The sequence below is a fragment of the Haplochromis burtoni genome, unplaced genomic scaffold (assembly GCF_018398535.1).
Source record: "Haplochromis burtoni strain Fernald_Lab_line unplaced genomic scaffold, NCSU_Asbu1 Contig_39, whole genome shotgun sequence".
In the NCBI taxonomy this organism is placed as follows: domain Eukaryota; kingdom Metazoa; phylum Chordata; class Actinopteri; order Cichliformes; family Cichlidae; genus Haplochromis; species Haplochromis burtoni.
The window spans coordinates 1,497,526-1,516,845 of record NW_024582400.1 but is presented as its reverse complement, the minus strand read 5'-3'; the positions used below and the strand labels follow the sequence as shown (position 1 = coordinate 1,516,845).

Sequence of the window (19,320 nt, the reverse complement as noted above, 5' to 3'; positions counted from 1 at the left end):
TCCACGTGAAAACAGAGCTGGCCATGTGATCAAAAGACGTTATTCTGTAGCTGCATCAATGTCCGCTCTTCTGCTTTGAGACTTTCCAATGGATGCTAAGCCAGGCTGTGTGAGGATTTACTCCCATCCAGCGCCGGAATCAAACTGTAAACATTCCTTTATTGATTTTGTGTCCATGCAAAAAAAGATTTTTTTTATTTCTTCCTTCAGCATGCTCTCAAACTGCTGATTTACACAAGTATAAACACCACCAAGTTTGACTTGAGTTGCACGGTGATGAGCAGGAGGCTGTCATTCCTTTTCTTTCAGGCTTCTGCCATTTGTCCACTAGATGGCAGCAAATCATTGTTAACAATATGTCCCATGTCTGGTCCATTCCCTTCAAACTCTGACAGTGGTGAAAGTTTAGTCACAGGTCTCTTAGTTTGGCTACAGCAGCGTCCTTCACAACCACTGTATTCAAATATGGTGGAGCAACGTGGCTGCTTCCACAAAGTGCAAACCTGCTCCTGTGTATTATTCATACATTGATTATAAGTATTATGAGAACTCAGTTGTTGGGAGACATCATTAAACATTAATCTGTGTGTATATCTGAGTACAGAATTACTGACTGTACCTTTAAGATGCCATAAACCATTTTCAAAAAGTGTGTGTGTGTGTGTGTGTGTGTGTGTGTGTGTGTGTGTGTGTGTGTGTGTGTGAGCTCAAAACTTCTGCTTTTCTTTATGCTGCCTCAGGCCAATGTTGTGCAGTGTTGGGAATTTTTCCAAACATGCTTGCTACCACTGTTTTTGAATGTTATCGCGTGCATGTAAAAACTATAAACTTTTTTAAAGTTTTATTGGTTTTAACGAATTTTGATAGAATAAAATGGATACAAGATTTTTGTCTGGGAGAAAGGAGCAGACAAATCCCCTCTGAAAGTGAGGACAGTGAGCAGAAGTGAAAAAGCAATCAGGGTTTTAATTACTGATTCTCTGGCTTTGTTAACTAAATCAAATCCGTTGACTGATTTTCTGTAACAGACATTCTGCCAGCATGTTCAGAAGTCTTTCAAATGATAGATTCATTGAGCAGAAGGAGTTTTTTAAACATCTCTTATAGGCGCTACACTAGTCAAAGTCACCTTGCACTGGCCCGTGTGTCACAGGAAGGGTGCTGGCTGGACAACACTAAGTCATGTTTTAAAGGTGTTAAGTTGTACACCTCTGTTTCACTGCAAGACACAACGTTATTCTTGAATCAAATCCAACATGTGAAGATGTTTGAGGTGGGTTTTTCCTTTTCACCTAACAATCAGTTGGTACTTTTAGGAGATTTTATGATTTTGTACACCTTGTTAATACTGGCGTGAATTTTCCATCAGAACTGTTTTAATTCTTCATTATAGATTCAATGAGGTGCTGGAAAACACTTTAGAGATTTTGTCTCTAATTATGTGATGACATTACAAAGTTGCTGCATATTTGTCAGCTGCACATCAATCATATGAATCTCCTTTTCCACTCCCAGATGTGCTGTATTGGATTGAGATCTGGTGACTGTGGAGTACAGGAAGCAGCCATCAGAAGATGGGTACACTGTAGTCACAAAGGTATTGACATGCCCCTTCTGAGCCTGGCTCTACTGGAGGTTTCCTCCTGTTAAAAGGGAAAAAGGGTCTGAACTGTTGATGCAAGGCAGGATGGATCTATGCTTTCATGTTGTTTACATCAGCGGTCCCCAACCTTTTTTGCGCCACAGTCCGGTTTAATGTCAGACAATATTTTTCACGGACTGGCCTTTAAGGTGTTGCAGATAAATACAACAAAATAAAATGATACGACCAAGACAAAACCTGTGGTATTTTGTAAATATAATAATAAACACGAATTCACTGTGTAATTGTGTAACTTTATTAGCAGCGTCCTCCTGAAATGTGCCAACAACAATGAGAGTAACATCCTCCTCTCTGCCCCTTAATGCGCTCTGGTCGCTATGGTAATGCGTAAATATTTCTTGCAAAACAAGACACACAACTACAACACGGGAAAAGACCCAGGGAAACTGAGTTAACGATAAAAACCCTGAAAACCATACATTTCACAACCGAGCCCCAACTCTCGTGGGCCGGTACCAAACGACTCACGGACCGGTACTGCTCCATGCCCCAGGGGTTGGGGACCACTGATTTACACCAAATTCTGACCTACCACACAAATATTACACCAGAAATCAAGACTCATTAGGCGAGGCAACACTTTTCAATCTTCTATTATCCAGTTTTGGTCAGCCTGTGTGAATTATAGCCTCAATTTCCTGTTTTTAGCTGACAGGAGTGGCACCCAGCTTGCTCTTCTGCTGTTACTGAGATGCTCTTCTGCGCTGGTTTTAACAAGTGTTATTTAAGTTACCTGTTATTTAAGCAGTCTAGCCATTCTCCTCCAACATATCCAAGGCAATTTCTCCCACAGAACTGCTGTTCACTGGGTAGGTTCTCTCTTTCAGATCATTCCCTGTAAACTCTGGAGATAGCTGTATGGGAAAATTCCAGCAGATCAGTAGTTTCTGAAATACTCAGACCAACAACCATGACACGGTCAAAGTCACCTAAATCACTTAACATTGTATCCTTGAAAATCTGTTACAATCTCTTGGCGGCTTAAAAATCACATCAGTTCAACTCAGACAACACCTATCTCAAGCTGATTGACCTCTGACCTGAGATGCTGAACAATAACTCTCTAGTTGTGATCGTTTCCCCCAGCACTACAATGAAACGCTTTAGAAAACGAGCTCCTCATTTGTGTTTCCCACAAGGGCTGGAGGCAATAATTGCCAATTAGCTTGTCGTAACTCCTCTAACAGATGTAAACAAAGCAATCAGTGATCACATTTTCCTCTCACTGCGCTCTTAAAAATGATGTAAAGCTTTTGATTCTTTCCCCAACAGAAAAGATGTAATCTGGTGTGAAAAACATGCCATGTTTAGAAGTAGCCAAGCTTGAGTTTATAAAAGTCAGACTAGCAGACATGTCGAGAATGACTCACGTTTTTTTAAGAGTGCAAAAGCGGTATGGTTGCAAGATGTTTGGGGGCACTGTAGCTCCAGACAGGCCTCCAGTATGTTCTTCCCTTGTTTTTCTCACAGTAAAAGAGGATTTGTGACATCTGGAAGTGCTCAGGAGGCAGGAGCTCGAATCCCCCCGCTCTTGTCCTTTCTCAGGGCACAAACATCAAAGGAGGCGGCAGATAATGTTTTCTAACCTGCCAGGAGTTAGCCACCACCGGTCTGCTGTCTAATTTGGATGAAATGTCTCTAGGACAGGTGTGAAAAAGATGACTTACCAAACAAAAACTGTGTACAGTATGTTTGACAACATGCTGTACACAGTGATATTACTGGTACTTTAAATGTACTTATGTCCTATCTTGTTTTAAAAATACATAAAGACCTGTAAAAAAAATACCTATAACAGAATTTGAAGAAAGCACTGAGACGTCTTCATGTCTAAAGCATCTACGTGCTGCAAATTAGTGCCAGGCTGCACTTTTATGCAATACCAATTTCTGCCACAAGATGGTGCAGCGACTTACTGTTGTATTTATTTAATCAGGCAAGTCGCTGGAAGGCGAAAGAAAACATCAACTGGTCGTACTATGGAAGATTTTTTTGGGCACTGGAAAAAAAAAGTCATCCATAGCTCAGAATTTCAAATTAATGAGTCAAAATTTCGACTTATTGCCACCAATCAGATGAATAAATGTATATTATTTCCTTTTTTTTTTTTTCATATTATATTATTTCCTTGTTACCTGAAAGCAGAAGGCGGAAGGATTCAACTGTTCAACAGTTTAGCATTCAATACATCTCGACAAACATGCTGGTAAAATGCTGCCCCCTGGTGGATGTTAATGTATTTTGCCATAAGCATTAAAATATTGAAAACACCTGTTTGGGCACATTGTGACGTTAAATGTATTTTTCGAGTTTCTTTGTCTGTTTTCTTCTTTAAATTGGCGTCACACAAATGAGGCAGGATAAACAGAAAATAACAGGCAGAAAGACCTCAACAAATTTCCTCTTAAAGCAGGTTTTGTGTTGAAGGAACATTGTTGGGTTGAATCTCAGCAACCATTTTTAAAAGATTACTAAGTTAAATGTAATACTTCAATGCTGCAGCACCATATATCAAATAATACGTTCTTTCGCCATCTACACAGAGACACAAATTATACAGTTTTCACAATGTTTCTGCTACAAACATCTACCCCTGTGAGTCTGAAAGCTAAAGATCTGAGATTCTCTCACAGAACTGAAGTCTCAATGAAAGGGGGACTGCAGAACACCTGCTGCTCCTCTCAGCTCTTTGATTTAGTGGAAAGGTATGTCGTTCTGTCTCCACGGGCTCCAGCACCTGATATTTACTCTAAACTCAGGAGGGCAACCTTCTATGTTTCTGCTCTCCAGGTTCATGCTTCCCCCCCGCGGCGAAATCATCTCAGTCACAAACTGTTTTTAGTCACATGAAGAGATAATGAACAGAGGCTTTCCAGTGGCTGCTGTTCAGAAGGGCTTTCCTATCATGTGGCACACCAGAAGAAGTTGAAGGCTTTTCCCACATAATTCAATCCCTTTCGTCTGATATGGGTTTATGGGAAAGAGAATGAAGAAAATACTAAGTAAAAAGAGAATCCGAGAGAGTCTAGGGGTTTCAGAATAACGTAATTCAGTGCATGAGCTCCACATCCACAGATGCAAAGGTAAAACTCAAAACAAAGAAAGAAAAGAAAAAGAATCCAGGAAAGTCACCAACTTCTCTGAGTGTTTCCTACATTCAAATAAAGAGCCTTCCAACAAAGGAAAATCACCAGCAATGATTAGGATTTTTTTTTTCTTATATTTTATTTAAAACAATTATTTACACAATTTACTCAGGCATAAAATACAAATTTATGTATTTTGATTTTTTAAATGGTTTAGTTAGTTACATTGTGACTACTTTGCTTGCCATAAGACTGTCCGCCGTAAATTTCATGAAACTACTTTCTAAGATGTAGAGGAACTGTGACGTGTCTGACGCCTATGAAGTAAAAGTTCCACCTTTTGAAAGTTGTTGATTTCACACTTTTTCAAGATGCATTAGTTCAAAATCCGAATAAAGAGCGATTTCTCGGTATGCAACAACAGACCAGGCTTTCCTTACAGACAGCATGGTGATACAGCTTATCCAATGAAGTTCGTTGGTGACCAAAAATCTTTCTGGTACTTCTGACAATCCTGTTGAGAACTGCCTGTTTGTTCCTAATCGCCACAGTCAGATTACCATAGGAGACTGGGATTTTAAATGCTTTCAGTCAAGCCGAGTTGAACTCTTTCCAAAACGTTGTGGGTAACTCCAGAGCCTCTAAACGTCCTGATAAGAAATGATCTCTGATTCGTTTTCTTGTTGAAGGAATCAGTGTTATCCATAATCTGTGGCATCTACCAGCGAACTCCAAAACTTTGGAAATACAAATTTTTCCCTAGCGACCAAACGTTGCTAAGAGGTTGCCAAACTGTCTCTAGACCTGCATGACTGGTCTAAGCTAACATTGAGTTGTTAGCTGTAAACTCCATGCAGACTAGGATTGCTTTGGTATGAAAGTCAACGGACGATCTGATATCCTCGTGTTGGCGTTGTTCCCACATCATCATAATTAATGTTTTTCCAGGGTCCACATTACAAGTGACCAATCACCTTCTTGTGACGTCATACTTTTGCGACTTCGAAAAATACCCGCCTTCAGAAACAAATGTTCTTCGAGAAACCGCCTTTTGTCCGCCGATCCAGCAATTTGAATTCCACTCAAGATACTTTTCTTTAATAAACGGTAAGCATTATACATATATTTTCCTTGAAATGGCTGAAATGGATAGCTGTTTGTTTGCTAGTGATAGGCTACTTGCGAACCAGTGTTCTCCAGACAGAATTGCGTGTCAATGTATTATGATATATAATAAATGTACAGGTGAATATAGCTGTCATAAAAATGTTGTCAGGCAAAAATGCAGTAGCTTCCCTGATCATTTTACAAACATAAGTGAATAGAATTTGAACTAAAGGCCTAGACTAATGGTTGTGTGCTGAATCTATGAATCAAAATATCACCTGGAAACATAATTAACTGGGACACCGTGTAAATGTCGTCCCTGGGACACCGTGTAAATGTCGTCCCTGGGACACCGTGTAAATGTCGTCCCTGGGACACCGTGTAAATGTCGTCCCTGGGACAACAATTACACGATGGCCCAGGACAAATTTGTTAATTTCTGGATTACTGTTAATCTCCATAGAATCAAGAACTCATGTCCAGTTTCACAGCTATGGACCAGTTAATTATGTTTCCAGGTGATATTTTGATTCATAGATTCAGCACACAACCATTAGTCTAGCCCTTTTAGTTCAAATTCTATTCACTTATGTTTGTAAAATGATCAGGGAAGCTACTGCAATTTTGCCTGACCCAACCCCCGGGCCACGAAACACCAAAAAAGTTGGGGAACGCTGGTCTAGAGAACACTGGTTAGCTAATGCTGTCGTCAAGTAGCCTATCGCTAGCAAACAAACAGCAAGCCAAGTGAGGAACATATGTATAATGCTTACCGTTTAAAAACTATCCTAAAAGGACTTCAAATTCGGCGGACAGGCGGCGGTTTCTCGCAAGTGAAGTGGAGCGCTGGATTGACAGACAGAGGCGGGCACAAGTGAAGAAAATTTGTTTTAAGGTCGAGAAGTCGCAGAAGTATGACGTCACAAGAAGGTGATTGGTCACTTGCAATGTTGAACCTGGAACAACATTTATTATCATGATGTGGGAACAACGCCAACAGGAGGACATCAGATCGTCCGTAAGTCAACCCCAAAGACCCACTCTGAGCCAGGAAACCCCTTATTTAGGTGGACTGAGCTGATTGCTGTGAAGTGGGAAACTAATAAGACGAGAGGGATGATCTGACTTGTCATCAGGTCACACTTCAAAGCTACCGTCCATGTTGGTATGTGGGTGTGTCATTAGCGCGCATGCCAGACGTAACATGCACATCTGCGAAGGCACCATTAAAGCTGAACGACACTTATCCAGGTTTGAAGCAATATGCGCCGTCATCCTGACGTTTTGTTTTTTAACAGAAGGTCTTTCTTAGTCCTGCATATTTCCTGCCAAACCTCTTGCAGTCCAGACTCAGGGAATAATGTAAACATTGCAAAACAAGAAACATGACAAAACAGGTCCTAAAATCTGATATCAATTAAGAATGAGAAAACATTTTGGGGCTCTCGTGTGCCCCCTGTGCCAACAGTTTTGAAGCATTTGCTTGGATATATGCTTGTAAATCAGTGCATTCTTTGTTTATCTGCAGTGTCCCAACCGATGCTAACAACCTGAGTTATGAGTAACTCTGTTCATTTTTCGTGCATCATTTTATAATCCTGTTCCTCTAAAGTAAAGCCTGACTGGACGTTCACTTCCTCCGCAGCTTCACTCGTGCTCTCACTGCATGCGCTGAGTACATACAGCTGCACAGGAGCGCACATATGCACTGCAGTTACACAGTGTGCGCGGTCTGCTGCAGAGATATTGTCTCTGCGAAAATTCGTGATGTTTTTGCTCTAAAATGATGCGTGTTTATTTCATCCATGTGCAGAAAGCGGCAAAACACATAAAATGGGATTTAAAGACTTAAAAGTAATTGCGCTGTGGTTGAGGAGGGGAACGTTACGAAACATGCACATGTTCTCCCTGGTGGGCTTCTGTGACCCTTTTTAAACTGTTGTTTTAGTTTCACTTTGCTCACACTGACTCACAGCTTTGCGTCCCCAGGCTCTCCAGCCGTAGGTCTAAACAGCCTGCAAGGAGCACGGCGTGTTTGTGCAGCTCTGACGAAGACGAATGGGATGGATGATTAATTTATTTGTGGCCACGTGATGTTTCGGGGGATTACAGAGAAGAGGACCCACCTACCATCTCCGTGATTTACTCTCACCCCCCTCCCCTCCTCTTCTTATTCTCTCTCAGTGATCTGAAAGCCAGTCTCCCGCGAGCGGAGCGCAAGCTTTCCTCTAATCACCAAAACGCGAATGCGCGGAGGAGAGACAAAGTGCACTTTGCCCCAAATTCGCCACATTTCTCCAAACTTTCAATGGGACCCGTGGACTGGTCCGAGCCTGCTGCATCTGTTTAACCTGGAGCCGCAGTCATGGTCTGTTGCGCATTTGGTTCAGTGCGCCTGTCGTTCTTTGGATTTTTACGCATCGCTCTGCTGCTGGGGGTCGTGCAATTAGCGGCAATAGCGCAACATGGTAAGTGCATGCCTTGTTTAAACGCACCGGGTCTTTTTAAAGACTAGTTTGAAGACTTTGCCGTGATCTGAGCTGAAATAGAAGCAGATGCAAAAAGCGAGACTGAGAGCGGACTTCGAAATGTGTTCTCAAATGGAATGCAGAGATAAGAAAGTGTTACGTGTAAAAAGAAAGAAAGAAAAGAAAAGAAATCTGCGTGACTTGGACTGCATTCCCATCACTCAGCTCCAAAGGGTTAAATGGACCCTTCAAAGGCACCAGAACACAGCCAAGCCAATCACAAAGAGACAGAGAGAAACAATAATTAGATGTTTGAATCTGGAGAAAAGATTTTTTTCTCTCCTTCTGATCTAAAGATGTTTTTAAAAGATTCTTAATTGGTGCAGAAATTATTATCTGATCACAAGTTTATTTTCCCTTTCATGCAATGGGGTTCTTTTCCCATCATTTAGAGATAAAGTCGTGCATGTGTGGGCTTTAAAAAAACAAAGAAAATCTTGGAGCTGCAATTTTCCCGATTACGAGTCCTGACTGTAACAAAAATGCGCTCAGTTTACTCCAACCTGTCACCCTGTCTTGATCTCGCTCACATCTTTGTCTGCAGGGCGTCCAGCAGCAGATCAAAGCACACCATTGTAAACTTTAAGTCATAAAATGAAACACTGTGGGGTCCTCCCAGAGGTTTCCAGACATTACTGTGCCAAAGCAAAGTTTACCACAATTTGAGCACATTTTGTCCTGTTGACAGCAGCCTTCTATTGATTTGTACGTGACATTCAGTAGTAAAGAAAAGAAAAAGCTTATCAAGTAAAAAAGTACATTTAACCTGCTGACCTTGCAGATGTACCATGAACAAAAAGTGTTAAAACCAGCTGAACCTCCAACAACCATGCCACATTTAACTCATTCACTGCCATTGACGTCTATAGACGTCAATGGCAGTGAATGAGCAGTGGGGAGTTACCTGATTTGAAAATGGCTGGCAGTGAATGAGTTAAAGTCACTTAAATCTCATGCTCATACTGAACTTTAACTGTTCATCTTGACTTGGCTACATACCGAAGGGCATTAAGTTGCTGCTATGTAATTAGTTAAAACGATGTACCTAATAAAGTTATCATTAGGTATATATGTGAATTATAAGTCTCAAGGTTTTTAGCGTGTGTGTGTGTGTGTGTGTGTGTGTGTGTGTGTGTGTGTGTGTGTGTGTGTGTGTGTGTGACAGAGAGAGAGATTGGTCCCCTTTATGAACACAACAGCATCACTGTCCAGTGATAAAAAAGTTTTACAGGTGTGCTGCTCAGAACAAATGAAGGTTGGGTTCAAAGACAGGTGAAGGCCGACCTGTGAGTACAGAGGACTCATGTTGTCATGTAATAATGTCCTAATGACTACCTGTTCTTTACACAACCACTTGTCCTCATCCTCTTCCTGAAACATCCTGTTGAAATTCCTGTCTTTTAAAGTTCTTCCTCCCCAAGACTAACTAGAGATTAACAATCCAACACAATGAGAGACTTCTTCACTTTCCCTGAAGTCTGAGGTTTTATTAAAGAGTTTCGGGGTCTGTCAGTAGTATAAATGCCACTTTCCAACCTCTTTAAGGAACTTGTGGCAAAATATGTATTTTCTGGTTATCTATCATTACTGCTTCAAACCGTGTTTTTAAATAAAGACAATGAAGCATTATAAGTGTTACCCTTCACAAAAAATGCTTTCATCAGTGAGAGTAACTCATCATCATCCTATCATTTTAGTATTTTCACAATTCATTCAGGCTCTTTGCCCTTTCCCTGGTGGTCTGACTGTGTAGTTTCTGACTGTGGGCCCTCTGGGAAAAAGGCCAACAACTCCCTTGGTGATAACACAACACTTTTGCTGAGAAACTGGAGTAACTGGAGTATTCCCAGTTAAGTCCCTGCACATCTGGGCTCCTGAGGGTCTTCTCTCCCAGTGGGATAACTTTAAACCCCGCAGGGGGGCTACTCATTTACCTCCCCCACTTCTTTGTAAACTCATTAAGACACCAATTGGAACAGTTTAGCCAGCAGCACCTCCTTCCTGAAGCCCTAGTTGTTTGGACAACCTGTGACCTCGAATCTTGTCAGCGGAGCTTCCAGACGAGGTGGACGCTCAGACAGGCGACAGTGTAAACAAAAGCATTTGGTTTCAAGAGGCTGTCAGCACGCAGACCAGCCGGTAAGCCCTTGTTTAGGCTTGGGATCACTGGCAGCAACTTTACCCTGCCCAATCATGACTTTGTGGCTCCTAAAACATCCTAAATACCCTGAACATTTGTTTTCCCTGATGTGACTTTACTCATCTGCCTCTAAGGTTTGTTAACAAAGACCTCTGCTGACAAGTTTGACCTATTTCACTCCACAGATGTAGAGCTTTTGGGAGTGTGGCGGTGTGGAAAAGTACGTGTTTGGTGGAAATAATTCCTCCGGTCTTCTCAGCTTCCAGCTGCAGGCGGTGTTCAGAGGCCTGTCATGTGCCGTTGGTTTTAGCGTCCTTTCCTGGGGCGAGTTAAGAGAAGCGAGAGGCTCACTGGAATTTCTGTTATTCTAGGCAATTTAGATAACCTGTGGCGGTGAGATGTTCAACACCCTAACACAAAACAGCAAATTGTTTCTGTTTGTCACCTTTTCCTTTAGACAGCTTTGAGTTTTGGTCACTTACTGGTTCGTCACATAATTCTTCTGTTATAATAAACACACTGTTTTCTCACTCCTGGGTTTAGAGATCAAATCAGAAGGTCATACTGAAGTTAAAACTAAAGCCTGCTCAGTTAAATCCTTCATCCTCAACTTTAAACCGAGGCTTATGTCCGTTTAGTGTATAACTGATTGTTTTTTCACCTTTTTCTGGCTTTGCAAGACTGAGAATTAATTAACTTTGATATTGAGTGTACTTTAGTGTGCAAAAGTCTTGAGTTCGCTAGTTCTCCAGGCTTCTTGAAGGACATTCAAAGCTCTTCTTTGGATGTTTCTGCCTTTTGTTCTGTTCTCTGTCAACATGATCCCACACTGCTTCAATAATGTTGAGGTTCAGGCTCTGAGGAGGCCGATCCATGACTGATAGTGCTCCACTGTGTGTTTTTCTATACAGGTATGATTTTACTGCATTGGCAGTGTGTTTGGGAACATTGTCATGATGAAAAAAGAAGCTGTTACCAATTAGATGATTTCCCGATGGTATTAGATGGTGGATCAAAATCTGATGGCACTGTTTCTGTGTTCATTCCATCAATTTTGACAAGATCTCCAACACCACAGACTGAAATGCAGCATCAACAATGACATAGACTCCACCGTGTTTAACAGTTGCCTGTAAACACTCACTGTTGAACATTTGCATTTTTTTATAGATCCAACTAAAAAAATGGGAACAAACGATGTGTTTTTCTGAAAGGCTGCTAGTAACATAGTGCCTAAAGATACATTTTAAATCAGTTTCTTTTTTTTTTAATTGTCTATTATGTGTAGATACAACGCTGGTGCATCACTTGAGGTGGGGCCTTTTTTATCCTTGAGTGATTCATAGGTCAGTGTGAAGTGGCGTAGGAAACAAAAAAAGAGTAAAAGTTAAAAGTTTTCACCCAAAGTCTTGTGATTTTGTTTTGTCTACCTCTGCAATGTCTGTCTTTTACACAACTAAACAGCAGGACTCTGACACAGATAAAGACCTGATCTAATCATGTCCAGTTTTCATTTAATTTAGCTCAAAGCAGATGGATTGAGAGGAAGGGGTTTAAGGTTTGAAAACACTGCTTTTTCCTGCAGAGGCAAGCTTCCAAGAGAACATCATCAACTTAAGGTTCTCATAACATACGCTCTCTGTAGCTTTTTGTTTAAGGCATATGAACAAATTCTTTTCCACATTATTTTGCCGTCTTTACCCCTTTCACGAGTTCTCAGTTTGACATCTTTGTCGTTCTTGTTCTCAGCTCCAGAGTGTTACCCGGGAGGTCATCGGAGTTTGAGCAATCCTTATCGAAGTGTCGACTTTGACTCCACTGAAATCCAGAACACCGCCATCCAGGATCTGATCTGTGACCACTCGCTGTCACCAGGCTGGTACAGGTTCTGGATCAACAACAAGCCAGCAGAGATGCCGACCGCCTGTGTTGAGGTAAAATGGTCAAAATGACAAGCAAGTTCTGTCACAGAGGTGTCTGTGCTCACATTCCTTCAAGTCTCTACACTGACTGCTTCCTTCACTGCCAAAAAGCACCATTAAATATCTATCATTCAAACAAGTGATATAATAGACACCTCCAGTACAGGTGCAGGGTATAATAACCACCTCTATAAAGGTAATGACTGTTTCTGTTTGCGGCCTCTTGCAGATGAACCGCTGTGGTACCCAGGCTCCGGTGTGGCTGTCACTGAAAGACACCTCACTGCCACGTCCTGGCGAGATCCGCCAGCTCTCCGCCTGTGCCACCTGGCAGTTCTTCCACGGAAGTTCCAAAGACTGCTGCCTTTTCCGTATCCCTGTCAAGGTGCGAAACTGTGAAGAGTTCATGGTTTACTACCTGCAGCCAACGCAGGGGTGCATGGGATACTGTGCAAAAGGTGAGCATTCATCTGCTTTATTTTTGCTGTAGAAGTTCAAAGTTTAATGAAAGTGTTGTAGCTGATGTAGTTGGAAATATCAGCAAGACCCTAATAAAGGAAACCTGAGGTTGGATGGTTTGGCCAAGCCACTCTAAGGGATTCATTTGGATGAGAAAACGAAAACCTCACTGAATTAACTTTATTCTTAGATTACAGAGATGAATTATGGTATATGTTTTTAGCCTAATAGTAGAAAGATATTTGATGAATCTCATCTTTCAGTTGCTTCAGATTTGGGGCCCAGGCTATGCCCAGCAGGGGAGGTGGAAAACAACGGTCAATGCAAAGGTACAAGACTCTTAAAATATGTGTTCATCTCTGTATAAAGAAGGTCCCTGCATCCTCAATTTACTGTAAAAAATTAAAAAGAAAACCAATTATTGTGACTTCAGCAACTGCCCAAATCTGCTTTCAGAGGCCGTCCCGTCCCTGCCCTCCCGACCGGTGATCACTGCGGAGCTCATCGGCCACAGCGTCCACCTGAGGTGCTCCTTCGTCTCGCCACCATGGAGCCAGACGCTGGGCTTCCAGGTGGTTTGGGCCAGACACATCAGCAATAGCATGAAGGCCGAGATCAGACAGGAAGCCACGCTGAAGCCCTTCTCTGTGGTGGAGATGGATGGCGTTCGCTTCAGGCTTGGAGAAACGGTAATTCCTGCCAGACTGTGTTGAAAGTTTTGGGGAGCACATGTGGTGGGTTTGACCTCCTCGAGTGGCCCATGATCATGCTGAACTGATTTTTTTTTTTCATGAGTTCAGGCTCACAGAGAAAACGCAGAGAAGCAACATGTGTCATATGCAGTCGAGAGAATGCAAGAAAAGGGTGGGGAAGTTAAATCAGTTGCAGTTTGGAAAAGCCTTGCTCCATATGTGTCCCATTTAAGCCGATCTCCATTCACATCTTCACAGTGAATTCTAGGAAGTTATTTTTACATGAACCGACGCACGTATATAAAATAAAGCTGTTTCTTATGTTGATATCTTGGCAACTCTTCATTCATGCAGTAGTGTAGCTGTTCTTGCACAACGATAAAGGAAGTGTTTGGGTTATATTAAATATAGACATTAAATATGGATGTTTCTTGTGAGATACCATCTTGTCAGCTGTTTGATGATGCCTTCTTGCAGACGAAGAGAAGTTTTGCACGTTATCATTTGCCTAAATCCCAAAATGTGTATTTTTTCTGGTTCCAGAGTTGTCCATGTGGCTTTCCTTTTTCAAAATTCTTGGGTACTTGGGTTTTGGGGCTGCCAAAGTTTTCCTTTGTTTGTTTTTTTATCCAGTTTCAGCAGAAAGATTGCATTATTAGGAGGCCCACAAAATGTGTTTATGTAGATGTTCCAAAAAGCAAAGGGAAAAATAGCCCAACACTTAATTATCTTGAGAAGGGAAAAATGGCTTTGAAAAATATCACACAGAGGCAGACCTTACAGTATCATTGCACACCAACGCAGGGTACCCACTGGCTTGTCTGCATCTTGTAATCTGGTCATTTCTTGGGGTTTGCGACATAGCCACCAGATAGGTGGGTCAAGATGTCCTCCTGGTCATTGTTTAAAAATGTAGATTTTTTTTAACAGGCAACAAAAAGCCAAATGAAAGTTTATGATTTCAAGATTGAATTAAGCAAATGCAAACCCTGTTTTGTCCTTCGCAGGTAGTGTTTGCTATTTTGCTACCAACACCTTCTCAACTGTGACTCCTCAGCAAAACTCTACAAAAAACAAAAAGTGTCCAGCACCAAGAATCATCTGCATTCAGGGCTTAGGAGAGAGCAGATTCACAGTAGCACGAAAATACCAGATACATTTTATGGTTTGTTGTAGTTCTGGGTTATTTTCAGAATGCTCCAAATTATTATTAATAATCAAATCAGAATGCCAGCAGTTTTATTTCTTTACCAGGTTGCCTTTAGGGCGATGGAAATAGTTTATTCAATAAACCTTAGCACGTGGATGTTCTTTGACGTCATCTTTGTGTCCTAGGAGGATCGAATTTAGCTTTGTTTTGAAAGCTCAGTATGAAAGACAATAATCAGAAGAACTGAAGATTTACCAGGAAGAATAATTGCTAATAGCACTAAAACCAGACAGCAGCAAAAGAATAAAGAAATCCGAAGATTGGTTAAAATGACAACTAAATATGAGTAGCTGTCGACAAGATTGCCTTCTTGCAGCTGAAGCTGACGCTGAGTCGCTGCACTCCTGCCCTGCACTGGAGTAAAAACTGTTATGATTGACCTTTGTCTTTCCAGGATGTCAACACGCTGCTGCACAGCCTCATTTCCACACAGCCAGACTGTGCAGGCTGCTGATAGCTTTCATTTCCTTGAGAAGTGATATGTTGCTAGGAAACACAAAGTTATTCGATTTTTCAGCGTGATACCATTTGACACCGAGGTGATGTCACTCCCAGTTTTTGTCATCTTGCAGCTGTGGACCACATTGCTCCCATGTCTGTACACCGGGGTTATGTTAGTTTGGTCTAGCAGATGTTATGCAGGGCTGGGTTTGCTCATGGGGCTCGTCTTTAGCGTGTGTTGATATAGCAGCTGGGCAGGGTCAGAGGTCATCTTCATTTCTTTTAAACCATGAAAGAGAGTTAAATATTAGTGCTTTTGGAGCATTGGTTTGTTGTGTTATGAGCTATATCTGGAAACATTTTGATGAATCACCAATACAGTGACAGTTGCACACTGCTGGTCTTTTTCATAACACAGTGTGAAAAGGTAATGCACTCTTCCACTCTCGTTTATCCACATCAGTTGACAGTTACATAGCTCAAGTTTGTTTGAGCAATCAAAATGTGAAAGGTGGTTTCAAACTCCAGTATACCTTCATCTTTTACTTCTCTTAGATCAGTGATTCACAGAAAGGGCTACAAGTACCCCAATGTGTACTTCTGTAGCAGAAGTAGATTAGCTCAACTGATCTGAAAAAAGACAACAAGAAAAAAGTATATGAAGGACAAATGTGATGATGGGACTTGAACAGCAGAAACTGCAACTGAAAGAAAATAAATGCATACATGAGTTAAATGAAAACAATTATAAAATGAAAATACGTTGGACTTGGTCACTAAAAGAATGCTAACAGCTGATATTGCTGGCTAAAAATATGAAACTAGTAAGTGTGTAAAAAAACTAAAAGCAGTGGAAATCAGTGGCGCATTTAGATTTTGAGCCAAACATGCACGATAAACAACTGAAAAACTAGTTAAAATGTTTAAAATGTTAGACATTATTAGGTAAACCGATTGCTGTAGCTAACAGTAAAGAATTGGATAAATAATTTATTTAAACATCCAGATTTAGTGTTTCTCAGTTTTCAGATTCATAGTTTAACATGCGATGTTTGCTGATGCTAACACAAAGCTAGCCAAGAAGCCAGACTGAGGTTAAAGTTTGCGTGAATGCCGACCTCTACGTAGACTCACTGTAGCCATCGCTTTAAAGTCTCTTTGTTTTTTTGTTGTCCATTATCAGTATCTAGCATGTTTAGGTTTAGAGACATAGTCCAACCACTTTTGCTCATTGTTTGGTTATTTATCTATTTGATGCATGCGTTTATTTGTAGCTACAGTTTCTGCTGTTCATGTCCCATCATCATGCTTGTTCTTCAGTAGCCACTAAAGGTAGTGGATAAATGGTTTAGATAAGAAACCAATAGTTATGGATAAAGAGATGAGATGGTTTTCTAACCATAAAGGGGTTTTGGGGTCTGGCTTTGTTGTTAAGTCGGATGAAAAAATGATTTAAAAGCAGCTGATTCAGACTTCATGCTTCAGCTGATATTTCCCCTGTAGTTCTCCTGCAGTGTGTCGACTTTCAGAGCCAACTCCAGCCACACAAGATCGACTTCAAAAGACAGTGAGAGTTTCTACGCTGGGCTGAAGGTAAAGCCTCCTCTGACTGTTTTAAAACCCCAGTTTGGTTTCATTTCTCAGTGAGAACCTCATAGACTCTTATTCCTTTCTCCTCAGTTCTCTCCAGATGTGCTCCACATAGCAGAGAACAGTAAGGAGCACGAGGTGACTGTCCACAGTACCGTCCCCATCCCCTGCTTCACCTCCAACATCGGCCACCAGTGTGGAGTCCCTCTGGCTCTGACTGTCAACGATCCAGGTCAGACCTGTGGGAAAACAGGAGATAGAGTCTGTGTCATCACCTTTATCTGCAAGGACATAATAAATCTACAGCTTGAGTATATTTAAGGTTAACCTGCAATTTAGTTAAGTACTGCCTGCAGCAACCACTACAGTTGGACAAATATTACCCCCATTTAAGCATTAATGTACCCGTTATTGGGTAATTAACAAAAATCACCAAACACAAATTAGAGCAGCTGAATTAACTACTGAGGCCACAGTCGCGCATTAATAAAACAATCAAAACAATTTCAAGCATTTCTCATTTCCTCTGGGATCTTATTATTGTTATTCCCAGACTCACCTTGTACATCATCGCATTGAAGCCGGCTAAGAAAGACATCATTACAGTTGTGCAGGCAGCTGTGTGCTGTCTGTTAACATTAATTTACTGCTGTGTTGACATCCACAGACAGCCTGGGCCATGAGGTCTCCAACGTGGTGCTGTCCGCCTGCCAGGTGCAGCTCCAGCCAAACACCTGCAGTGAAGGCAGCTGCGGTTGGGCAAAGTTTTTTGTCACTGCTGTGACTGATTTCACACGTGATGGGAACCGCATGAGCCTGATCGGTGCTTCGCCTGGACCCTCTGCACCACGCCTTTGGAGAAGCTACGTCCCGACATCCCTCAAAGTGAGTGAGGTCATTTAGAACGACAGATTGTTCGTGTGGATAAAAACAGAATAAAATATGATTATATGAAGTTTTCAAGTCATTGCATTCTGTTTTTATTTACATTTTATGTGTACAAAGTTTTGGAAATGGGTTTGTTTGTGTGGTGAATACAGAGTCTGCTGGGATCTGAAGAGCTAGAAATTGCAGCTACAGTTGTCCTACACAATATCCTTGAGGCAGATTGAGAGATGCTTGACGATTTTTCCACTTTTGAAATAAATTTCAAACCATTCGTGAGGATCTTGGAAGGAAACCCTGAGGAGGTTTGGGCGACAGCTGGAATCTGAGGCATGCAAGTTAAATGTGGCATGTGGAGCAACCTTAAGAGGACTTTCTTTTTTGGAAAAACTGTCACACAAAGGCTCTCCTCTGGCCCTTGAGGAGCTTTTAATAAGATCTATAGGGTCACTAGTGGGTAAGAGCTGGGTTTGTGGCACCATGGATGCTTTGTGCTAGGGTCCTACAATAAACACAGTCCTTAAATGGGTTCCTGGACTTATTCAGGATAAATAGAGGGTCTTCAAGTGGCATTTCAATGGATTCCATTATGCCTAACAGGAAGAGAGGACCAGCTTCTAAAGCTAAATGTCGAATGAAAGTATTACTTTAATTAAAGAGAAGTACTACAATGGCTCCAAATAGCAGGTTTTTCCATCATACTGTTTACACATACACACAATTATACAGTTCTTTTTAACACTGAAGGAGAGGTTGTGGTTCAGGACCAAACATGCACTTGTTTGATGGTTTGACATAATACTTAAAGAGCGCCTCTCTAAGCGGTCATTAGTTGTGTCCATACAAGCGGTGACATTATGTAAGATGTGATGTCAGCCCTCCAGACACTCTGTCTCTGAGGAGCTTTTTCATCTGTGTTCAGTGAAAACATCAAAGCCTAAGGCCACAGGGTCAGAGGGTATAGCCCCCTTAATCTTTCTTCTGGTGACCTCTACCTCCCACCCCCAGGTCACGGTCCAGGATATTCCCACTTCCACGTGCTACTCTTTGACTGACCCGCATATCATTACACTAGATGGCAGGTAACTTACCTCCAGCTTTTGTTAAATGAATCCATTTATAGGGCAGTTAGTGCAACAGTTAAAGTCTTCAAATTCTTATTAAAAAATCTGCATTTCCTTTTCAGGCGTTACGAGAACCACCAGACTGGCACATTTGTCCTTTACCAGAGCCTCTCCAGGGAATTCGAAGTCCATTCTCGCCAGTGGGACTGCAGCAGTCGACACTACTCCGGTGCATGTAACTGCGGCGTTGTAGTGCGAGAGGGGAACGAGCTTGCCATCTTTGACATGTGCAATGGGCAACCGCAGGAAACGAGGCCACAGCTTGATCTTAAGAACCTCGGTGACAGTGAGGGGAGTCGGGTCAGGGTGCTGGAGTCCCACCAAGGGAAGAAGGTCACCGTAGGTATCTGGACATTTGGAAACTGGTGTCTAGTTATTTGGCTAAATTCATGGTAAAATCATGCAAGAATGATCTGTCCTTCATTCAGATCTGTCATATAAGTTGAATTTTTAATGCATGAGGAGACTATGTT

General features: G+C 41.6%; 1 protein-coding gene across 3 annotated transcripts in view; it reads left to right on the top strand.

The window, feature by feature from the left end:
• si:ch211-246m6.5 (von Willebrand factor D and EGF domain-containing protein) overlaps window positions 1–19,320 on the top strand; it is a 46,888-nt gene that overhangs the window by 3,598 nt on the left and 23,970 nt on the right. For 2 of the 3 annotated variants that reach the window (XM_042219879.1, XM_042219878.1), the window contains exons 1-10: window positions 7,851–8,324; window positions 12,274–12,458; window positions 12,676–12,904; window positions 13,169–13,234; window positions 13,362–13,594; window positions 16,752–16,841; window positions 16,929–17,070; window positions 17,506–17,723; window positions 18,732–18,805; window positions 18,910–19,186. In XM_042219879.1, the coding sequence (XP_042075813.1) occupies window positions 8,222–8,324; window positions 12,274–12,458; window positions 12,676–12,904; window positions 13,169–13,234; window positions 13,362–13,594; window positions 16,752–16,841; window positions 16,929–17,070; window positions 17,506–17,723; window positions 18,732–18,805; window positions 18,910–19,186 (1,617 nt within the window). In that variant the 5' untranslated portion in view covers window positions 7,851–8,221. Of the gene's footprint in view, window positions 1–7,850; window positions 8,325–12,273; window positions 12,459–12,675; window positions 12,905–13,168; window positions 13,235–13,361; window positions 13,595–16,751; window positions 16,842–16,928; window positions 17,071–17,505; window positions 17,724–18,731; window positions 18,806–18,909; window positions 19,187–19,320 lie in introns of those variants that run through there. The other variant, XM_042219880.1, reaches the window with a different exon arrangement.